The 10414-nt window shown below is 41.1% G+C and overlaps 1 protein-coding gene across 4 annotated transcripts in view; it reads right to left on the bottom strand.

Moving 5' to 3' along the window:
• Nucleotides 1-5276: 5276 nt before the first annotated feature.
• LOC109372492 (leukocyte immunoglobulin-like receptor subfamily A member 5) overlaps nt 5277-10414 on the bottom strand; it is a 7914-nt gene continuing 2776 nt past the window's right edge. For 3 of the 4 annotated variants that reach the window (XM_019625782.1, XM_019625780.1, XM_019625781.1), the window contains 2 exons: nt 6260-6310; nt 5277-6112 (listed from right to left, as the gene is read on the bottom strand). In XM_019625782.1, the coding sequence (XP_019481327.1) occupies nt 5976-6112; nt 6260-6310 (188 nt within the window). In that variant the 3' untranslated portion in view covers nt 5277-5975. The remainder of the gene's footprint in view (nt 6113-6259; nt 6311-10414) is intronic. The other variant, XM_019625783.1, reaches the window with a different exon arrangement.

Here is a 10414-nt window from a genome sequence, read left to right as displayed (position 1 = left end):
GTGAGTCGCTGGCGACGGCGTAGGCTGCAGCCCCTGTGGCAGTGGATTGCCATGGGCTACCGTATGTAGCCAGCAGCCAGCGTGAGCGGCCAGCCGCCGCAGTGAGCGGCCGTCCAGAAGCCGGCGACTGATCTGCCTCTCCAGGGAAGAGCGCAATGATGGTGCCAACTTGGGCAAGTGAAGCAACGTCCTCCACAACTAGATTAAAGCACAAAACGACAGCAACTTGTCTGTTTCCTTTCCCCAATCCCGCAGCACTGTTCCCATCCCCCCATTCCCCAATAAAAATCTTTAAAAAAAAAAAAGAAAAAGAAAAAGAAATTAGGCTTTAAAAAAAAAAAAAAGCAATCCTAACATATGTCATTAAGCCAAAGAAGTAATATATCAAAAATAGAGGAAGTGAGACGCAACAATGAAGAACACAAATGCCCCTACTAAGGGTATTGGAAAACTGTATTTGTACAGAATGCACATGTACATTTGTATTTAAGGAAGCTGAGTCCAAATATTTCTGGTGTGTGAGGGAGAGAGAGTGAGAACTTCTGAAAGAAAGTAAGTACTCAGAGTTCAGCTAATGTGTAACGTTTTTTCATCTCTAAAGGAGAGGATAAATTTAATAATTGTTCAAAATCATAAGTGTAAATACATGTATTAAAGTAAAATTAAAATAGAAATGCAATGTATGTGTTCAAACTAATTATGCAACTACATAGAAATCTCAGTATAACCAAAAGTGGACTGGGTAATAATGATAGAAAACTACTTAAAAGGTAATTACTACTTAAATAAAAGGTGGTAATAACTGAAAATTTTTTATTTTCTATCAAACATTAAAAGATTAATTGACCAACTCAGAATTAGATGAAAAGATGCCGCTCAGAAACAACAACAACAACACAGATGCAGATTTATACTGCATTAAATCTCATCTAAAACAAAATCATTGAAGAGTATTTTAAAGGAATAAAGAACGTGTTGCAACCCTGAATAGCCACAGCAATCTTGAGAAATAAGAACAAAGTGGGAAGTATCACGCTACCCAACATCAAATCATACTACAAGGTTATAGTAATCAAAACAGTATGGTACTGGCATAAAAACAGATACATAGACCAATGGAACACAATAGAGAGCTCAGAAATAAATCCATTCATATATGGTCATTTAATCTATGACAATGGAAGCAAGAATTTACATTGGGATAAAGACAGTCTACTTAATAAATGGTGCTGGGAAAACTGGACTGACACATGCAAAAAAATGAAGCTGCACCACGTATTTACGCCATATACGAGAACAAATTAAAAATGGATGAAAGTCTTAAATGTAAGACTCAAAATCATAAAACTGTTAGAAGAAAACATAGGGAGTAAATTTGCAGACATTACCCTCAGTAATATTTTTACTGATATATCCCCTCGGGCAAGGGAAGTAAAAAAATTAAACGTATGGGATTACAACATACTAAAAAGTTTGTTCACAGCAAAGGAAACCATCAATAAAACAAAAAGGCATCCTACTGAATGAGAGAAGATATTTGCCAATGATACATCTGATAAGGGATTGATATCCAAAATTTATAAAACACTCATTCAGCTCAAAGCCAAAGAAACAAGCAACCCAATTGAAAAATGGGCAGAGGATATGAAGAGGCATTTCTCTAACAAGGACATACAGGTGGCCAACAGACATGGAAAAATGTTCAACCTCACTAATCATTATAGAAATGCAAATAAAAACCACAATGGGATACTACCTCACTCCAGTCAGAATGGCTATCATCAATAAATCAACAAACAACAAGTGCTGGCAAAGTTGTGGAGAAAAGGGAATCCTGGTGCACTGTTGGTGGGATTGCAGATTGGTGCAGCCACTCTGGAAATCAGTATGGAGGTATCTCAAAAAACTGGAAATGGAACTACCTTATAACCCAGCAATTCCACTCTTAGGTATCTATCCAGAGAAATCCAAAACACTAGTTCAAAAAAATATATGCACCTCTATGTTTATTGCAGCACTATTTACAATAGCCAAGACACAGAAATATCTGAAATGCCCACTGGTAGATGACTGGATTAAGAAACTGTGGTACATTTATACAATGGAGTTTACTCGGCAATAAAGGAGGATGAAATCTTAACCATTTGCAACAATATAGATGGACCTAGAGAATATTATGCTAAGTGAAATAAATTAATTAGAGAAAGAGAAATACCATATGATCTCACTTATATGTGGAATCTAAAGAACTGAATAAATGAGCAAAGTAAACAGAAATAGTTTCAGAGATATAGAGGAAAAACTGATGGTTGCTAGATGGGAGGGGCGGGGATAAGGGAAAAGGAAAGAGGATTGGACAGCACAAAGTGGTAACTACAATATTGCCATGTGAATATGAACAACAGTTTGGGGAATATAATCAATTATGTTGTAAATATTTTGTAGGGTGTCAGATGGACACATGTCTTGTTAGGGAGACCACTTCATGGACGGTGTAGATGCTTGACCACTACACTGTACACCTGAAGCTGAATAATATTGTATGTGAACAGGATATGGAGTATAGTATAGGGAATAGAACCAGTGGAACTGTAACAGCTATATATGATGTCAGAGGGGTAGTAGGTTGCCAGAAGGGAGTTATCACTTTGTGAGGGGTGAAGTGTCTACCTATTACATTGTTTTGTACACCTGAAACTAATAAAAAAAGAACATGTTGCCAATGTGATATATAGATGATGTAGTACAGAATTGTACACTTGAAACCTATATAACTTTATTAGCCATTGTCACCGCAATAAACTTTAATAAAAAAAGAATGTGTTGCTATTATTTAATAGAATTAGCTGATAGTTACATAAATATTCAAAAAATTGAGCACAGGGCAAAAAGTGTTTATAAAAATTATTTTATGATGATGTATTAGAAAATGGGACACTCCAATATAATTGTATTAACTAATGTCACCCCCAAAAATTTAATAAAAATTATTTTATCTTTTGAAATAACATTTTGCTTAGATATATAGCACTTGTAACCAGATGTTCATCTAATCACATATCCTTGAAGTACATAAAGTCAGTACATATGTGGAGATTGAGACAAACATTTATAATATCAATTAAGTGGGTGAAGAGATATTTTTATTAGAGAAAGTGCCACAAAAATGCTTGGCCTGATGTGTACAAATTATAAAGCTTTGTGTTATTTGTACTGTATAAACATGCATAAAATTATTTGTGGTAAATAAATAAAGTCTTATTATATAGCAATAAGGTAAGGATGCATGTACTTAAGGTCCATATTGTATCCATAATGTTTAACATTTAATAGACTAAAAAGCTAGTATTTTCATATCTTTTCAAATTGCTATCCTATACTTTCTGTATTCTGAGTAGGTTGCAATTTAATTAGCAGTCAACAATAAGAAGATATTGTGAAAAACCTCAATACTGCATGAAATAAGTAAAATGCTTACTTATAAGTAATAAGTAATATTTACTTGAATTTATGTAATATTAAGGAAGAGAATGATGAAGTTATATCACGTGCAAACTTGGAGAATGCCAAAGAAAATAAAGCAGACATTAGAGAGATGCTAGCAGGATGGTGGATAAGGGTTTTCTGCCTTCGGGCCCCCACTTAACATTAATTTTGACAACCCCAGATGAGAGAGTTCCTTTGTGGAAACCTGGCTGTCTAGCAGAGAAGTTACAGCACACTGTCAGAGCAAAATATTTGAGAACAGACCCACTAAATAGGACATGAAAAGCAGTTTCATTTGGAACCATGCCCCATCTGGAACCAATCCTGGACTGTGTCCCTAAACCACCACCAAATGAAGTTGAACCCAATCTCTGAAATCACTTCCAAGTCCATACTGCTGGGCTCCATCACAATTAAGATTCTTGGGTCATTATGGGTTAGGAACTCACATGGACCCAGACTAAATTCTGAATTGGTATTGTCTGCTATTGGTCGTATGTTTTGTTCAGAGCCCCAGTTTCTGAAAAGTGGCTCATTGTCTGATTGGACACAGGTGGGGCTGATCAGGAAGGTGAGGTCATGTGTGGTAAAACACACAATGCCCACATTTTTGTGAAGTATTTGCTGTAAGTGGTCAGCAGCCACTTTGTTGTAGATGTGGTCGCTAGTGTAGGGTATGGCTTTCACCTCCCCAGCTCACCAGGTTGTATGGAAAATAGTGATGGTTATGGAATAGGAAAGCACTGTCCACCAGTAGTGACAATCAGACTCCAGTTGAGAAGAACCTGGCCAGTATTCCAGAAGATTCTATGGTTTTCATGTTAAAGGAAATGTCCCAACATCACCTAACTTGTAACCGCCATCATGGATTTCATGAATTCTTTTTTTTCCCTTTATTTGCAGTGTTTATAATAGGATACATTCCTAAATAATACATGGTGTCTCCTTTTTAACTTTAGGTAAATGGAATAATACTAAACGTGTAGCTTTTAATCATCTTACATTTATTTATTTATTTATTTACCATCATGTTTGAAGATGGGCATACATGACCATGTGGAATTTTAATTTGTGCATTTTCATTGATATAAAATATTTGACTTTTCAACATGAAACACCAAATTATCTCTTGTCTTTTTTTGGTGCATGTAATTTTGCCATGGTCTTTGGCTCACATTCATAACTCTCTTGTCAATGTCTTGTAAATGATGCATATGTACACATTTTCTCTAAGGCATGGACTCAAAGATATAGCTATGTGTCTCTCACTTTAACTAGAAAGGTGTAATCTACTCTCTACATTGATGAGCATTAATTTGCACTCCTACTAGTAATGTGTTTGAGTTCTAGGCTCACTGTTCTCTCCCACCACAAATATTAGGATTTTTCATTTGCATCTCATCTGCATGTGCTGGGATTGTGGTCTTGTGTTTTCACTGAAAGTGTGCCACCAAACTGAAGTGGAAATAATCATTACCCATAAAATACAAGGCAATTTAGGTGCACTTTGGGGCGCTCAGAGCAGAATTAATTGTGTCTGACATTGGCTTGTACTGTTTTGTGGAAGTCAGTTCTGTGCATCACTCCCCAAGTTTGCATCAAGACCACATCTGGGCACCGGGAAGTTGGCCATGAACCGAGCAAGTGGCACTGCCATGAACAAGTGTCTGTTGTTGCATATACACATTATATTTATTTATAAATTACAGTTCACATTCAATATTATTTTATATTAATTTCCGGTTTAAAGCATAGTGGTTAGACATGTATATAATTTACAAAATGATCCTCCCAAATTTACAAAATGATCCCCTCCTGGCACCATATGTAGTTATCACAATATTATTGACTGTATTTCCTGTACTGTACTTTACAAGAATTGGCTTTTTAACTGAGTGTCTCAGAGGCATTACAGACCTGGTGATCCCTTCAAACACCAATGTCTTGATTCCAAGTGGAGACATTTCTGAAGAATTTACACAGGTAGCATCTGATGCAAATGAAAGGCTTGGAGTCCAGAGAGAATGTTAGGGCACCATTTTGGATTTATCTCCCTTGGGCTGGCTCTTTGTTATGTCAACTTATGGGTTTATTAAAATAGACTGCATGCTCTGATCTGAAGACATGGAGACTCCATAAGTGCTTCAAAGTAAGGTATGCGTAATGAGAAATAAAGGAAAATGTGCTCCATGAAAGTGTAGGGAGGTGTGGACCCAAACGTGTCACGTGGGAAAAATGCTGATGGCACAGAAATGGGGAAAGAGAGGAGCCAGTCAGAGAGCTTAGCAGTAGTTGGGAGAGAAAGTGGCAGTTTCATGGCAGAAGGGCCCAGACCTTGTCCCTGCCCATGAAAAATGCGTCGTCCACCTGCAGCAAGCTGCAGACAGGTTGCACAGCATGTGCCCCACACGCTCAGTCAAAATGTCCTGGGCATAAGAATTCATCTCCAAGAACGCACCACTATGAACAGTGCATTGTTCCCTCCTGTGTCACCTCCTGGATGCATCATGGGTCTCTCTCGAGCTGTGATGAGCTTGAAACAGCAGAACACCGAGGGCCACCAGGATCATACCAGCCACGCCCATCCGGATGAGATTCTCCACTGTGTAATCCTGGGGATGGGAGGCTAGGAATTGTGGATAAAGAGGTCACAGAGGTCAGGGCAGACCAAAATCACCCCAGGTGCCCTGGATGTCCCCAGGGCACCTGCATCTCATTGACAGGACATGACCCTTAGAGCCCAGCCACATATCTGAGGATTTCTCCTACTCACCACTCTTGGGGTCTGACGTGTTTTGTGATGGGCTGATGGTGTCAGCTGCTCCTGAGAATCATGACATGAAGGTGTGAGTGAGGACTAGGGGAGACATGAGTTTCCTTTCTGTGTCTATGCTCTCAGATGCACCAGTTCCCTTATCCTCTGTGACACAGACACTTAATGAGCCCTGTCTCTACTCTGCCAGGTTCCCTTTGCTTCCTCATCGGACTATCTTGGTCTCCCTGTGATATCTGAATACAGAACCTGCTCTGAGTCACTTTTATAAGAGTTAGCTGTGCCCCAGACCTCGCGAGTAGCAAGAAATATGGTCTCAATACATAAATAATTGAGTGCCATGTGTTCTGTGTTCATTCTGAGACACAAGACCCCATAAGCTTATTTCCCTAAGCTTATTTCCTTTAAGCTTTTTACCCACTTTTTCAATAGCTGGGGACCCAGCGTTCATGGAAAAGGAATTGGTGTCAGGGGCTCCTGAAAGTCAGAAGCACAAAGGAGTAAAAGTAGGAGCTGGGTCCCCTTCACCCCACCCCACCCAGTTTTGTTTTTCTCTGTGGCCTCCATTTTAAATCCCCATAGCTGAGGATTTCTCTTACTCACCACTCTTAGGGTCTGATTGTTTTGTGATGGACTGATGGTGTCAGCTGTTTCTGAGAACCAAATGAAAGTGGGGATGGATGACGAGTTGATGTCACTGAGGCCTTTCCCCTGGGCTCTGAGTCTTTGTAACTTTCCATTTCTTATTATATAACTGTTACCAACCAGTCCCCTCACAACCCCTTTCTCTGCTATAAGGGTTCTTTCTGTTCTCATGGATTCTTTCAGTTTCCCTGTGCCTTTTGAATTTAGATTTTGCTTCTGATTCATGCTGGAACAGAGTTTGGCTGTGCCCCCAAAGCTCAAGATTGCCAAGGAAAATGGTCTCAGTACAAAAATAATTAGTTCCTCTCATCTCTCTATGTTCATTCTGCAACATCAGACCATGTAAGTTAACTCTTCTGGATATGAGAGCTTACATTTATTCAACAGCTGAAGACCCATATATATCCATATATATATCCATATATATATGGATTAAACCACACAGCATAGGTTGTGCTTATTACATGAAAAAACAACTAGGTTAAAAGAAGGCAGGACAGATCTGAATAGTGTCACAGTGAAGGTGGCACTTGGAGATGACATTTGAGCTGATTTCTGAATAGCAGAAAAGGCCTTAGAGCAGCCACGTGAAGATCCAGATAACATGCTAAAATATTAGAGAACTTTTCCCAAAACAACCTGGATGTAACAAAAAAACGGACAGAAATTGATAGGTCAATAGTGTCTCCTATCTATCTATCTATCATCTATCTATCTATCTATCTATCTATCTATCTATCTATCTATCTACCTACCTACCTACCTATCCATCCATCCATCTATCTATATTTGATGTGCTTACCTAAAAATAATTTGGTTTAAAATGTAGATGTTTTCTTAAAGTGACACTCAGGTACATCTTACATTGTCATCATTGTTATATGGTATTTGATGTTACATAAAATTGTCACACAATCTGGAAATAAAGAAATTTTAAATTCCTTATGGTTGATAGCACTATTATTTATAAATCAGAGGAGATGAGTTGAAAAACCATAGGAAGTTGGAGAATCTGTGGTAAGTTAATAAATATAAAATTAATACAATTAAACCAGTATCATTGTTATGTATACTTAATAAGTACTTAGACAATACAGAGAAATTAAAGATCTTACTTATAAACTAATAACATAATTGAATAATTCTTAAGCTGTGTGTAGACTATTTTATGAATGAAACTTCAAAATGTATCTGAAGTCAAAAACGAACCTTTTAAAACCTTTTTAATAAAAAACTTCATATTAATGAGAAGTTATTCTCCATAATAAATATATAAAATTAATCTAATCCCAATGAAAATAAAATTATTTATTTTTGAATCTTGACTCCATATAAAAAAATCTAATTTCTAAGTATACGTTTACAGGTATTGCTTAAAAGTTCTCAAAACAGAGCACCAGTGGACAAGTATGCACAGAAATGCAGACATGAATTGCACACAGGGTCTGGCAGGAAGACCTTAGTTACTCCGTGAGCTAAGCGCCTTCCGTCCTTGGTCTCAGCTGAGCACTGAGTGCATGGAGGTCTCCGGGTGAGCACAGGGAGCCATGCAGAGTGGTGCCCATGGGTAGGGATGCTTCTCTCTATAGGAGAAGGTCTGATGTGGGCTCCACTGTCACCCACAGCAGATCCCGCCTTGGCCTGAGCAGCCTCTTGTCCTGTTCTGAGAAGGCTCGGGGACCCCAACATGTGTGGGGAAGGGGTTCAATATAATGGTCTCTGGAAATGTGAAACGGGAGCTGCTGAGGGAGTGTCCATCTGTCCTCTTGCCAACTCCCCCAGCCTCTCCTTCCCCCTCAGCCCGGCATCTTGCCTGCCCTCCAAGTCAGGTGTGGACACCAGATGCTACAATCGCAGCCCCCTCTTCCTCTTGCACTCAAGACATTTTCCAAGCCAGTTAGGGTCTGGGCACAGGGTCAGCTGTGCAGGGGTGTTGGCTTTTAGTAGAAAGTCTCACAGATTCTGTGTGGGACCAGGAAGAGCTGAGATGCTAAATGGGCATTTCCCCATATTTTCTGTCTCCATAATATTGTGGCTTCTGCTTGAAAGCTGAGCCTCCAGGCCTGGTGGATAAAAATTACACACACCTGGCCCTGTGTCCCTCATCTTCATCCATACAAGGCCACACTTACTTGGACTAGCCAGATAGGCTCAGAGAGGGTGGACCGGGAGCAGATCTAGGACACCCACTTTTCAGATGCCCCAGGTCAGAAATGAAAGGGCCTCTGCAGCACATGGCCAGGCAGCCCCCCTTATTCACACTGGGAAGGACTTCTCAGAGTTCAGCCTCCCAGGACATAGAGATGCAGACCCACCTCCGGGGGTCCCTCCCATGGGATGTGCCCCTGCTCCAGGCTGCTGGTGAGTAGCAAAGCAATGGTTCTGAGAGGGACACAACAGAAGTCAGTGGGTTGGACTTCTGTCCTGCAACTTCAGTCTAATCTCACTTCCTTTTAGCTTCACCCACAGCTTAACTGCATGCCTCTCCCATCCTCTACCCTGCCTGAGACTCAGGGGTGGGGTGTCTCAGGGGTGGGACGTCCCTGCCCATTTCACCCGTTTCACCAGATGACTCTCGTCACCCTTACGCTCCAACTATTTCCATCATATCTCAGGGTTTCCTGGAGACCGACCCAGTGATGACCTCGGAGCTGAGAAAGGACAGGGACAAGAGTTGCTTTCCTGACACCAGGAGCTCTGGGACAAAAAACCTGTCCAAAATCATGACCACAGGGACCACTGAGACCCCTTCTGCCAGATGATCCCACTCATACATCATAGACCAAGTACGGGGAGGTGAGGGGCGGGAGCTGCCTTTTCCCCACTTCAACCCGGCTGCTCCTCCTCCAGACTGGGCCCCAACATCTCCCTCTGCCATAACTGCCCCTCCTATCATCTGCCAGCCGCAGAGCCCCTGGCATTCTGTGACTCCCCTGGCATCTCTGCCTGACTCCCAGCCCCCCTGGGACACAAGCCCGTCCTTGAGTATCTGAGGGACATTGGATCCTCTGAGAGACTCAGAACTTCCCTGGGATGGTCTGTGCTCCCTCTGAGCAGAGTTCCCAGGGACTCACCAGCTGCGGAGATGGGCCCTGTGGGTTGGGGGATGGGGTTTGCAAAGGGTCCTGGGAATAAATATATGAAGAGGTGAGGGGCTGGGGCTGCCCTGGAGTCCCCACCTCAGTCAGACTTTTGTTCTGCTCTGCCCTGTTATGACCCCAAGACCCTCAGGTATCCCATCTGGAACCTTCTTGACTGCACATGAAGGGCAGGGGTGAACAGGGATGAGAACACTGCTGAGGAACAGATCTCCTCTGGCTGACTTCCCCTCAGAGCCCCCTCAATGCCATCCCAGCTAAGATATCTCTTTAGGTCACAACCTCAAGTAAAATGTAGGGACACAGAGGGGACAGGACAGTGAGCTTTTCACCTGAGACCAGGAGTTTCAGGGGGTCACTGGGGTGTGACAACAGGTAGGAGGAAGTGTTATGTGAGCTGTAGCACCTGTAG

Source organism: Hipposideros armiger, unplaced genomic scaffold, assembly GCF_001890085.2.
Source record: "Hipposideros armiger isolate ML-2016 unplaced genomic scaffold, ASM189008v1 scaffold_639, whole genome shotgun sequence".
NCBI classification, from domain to species: domain Eukaryota; kingdom Metazoa; phylum Chordata; class Mammalia; order Chiroptera; family Hipposideridae; genus Hipposideros; species Hipposideros armiger.
This window is presented reverse-complemented; position numbering and strand designations above follow the sequence as displayed.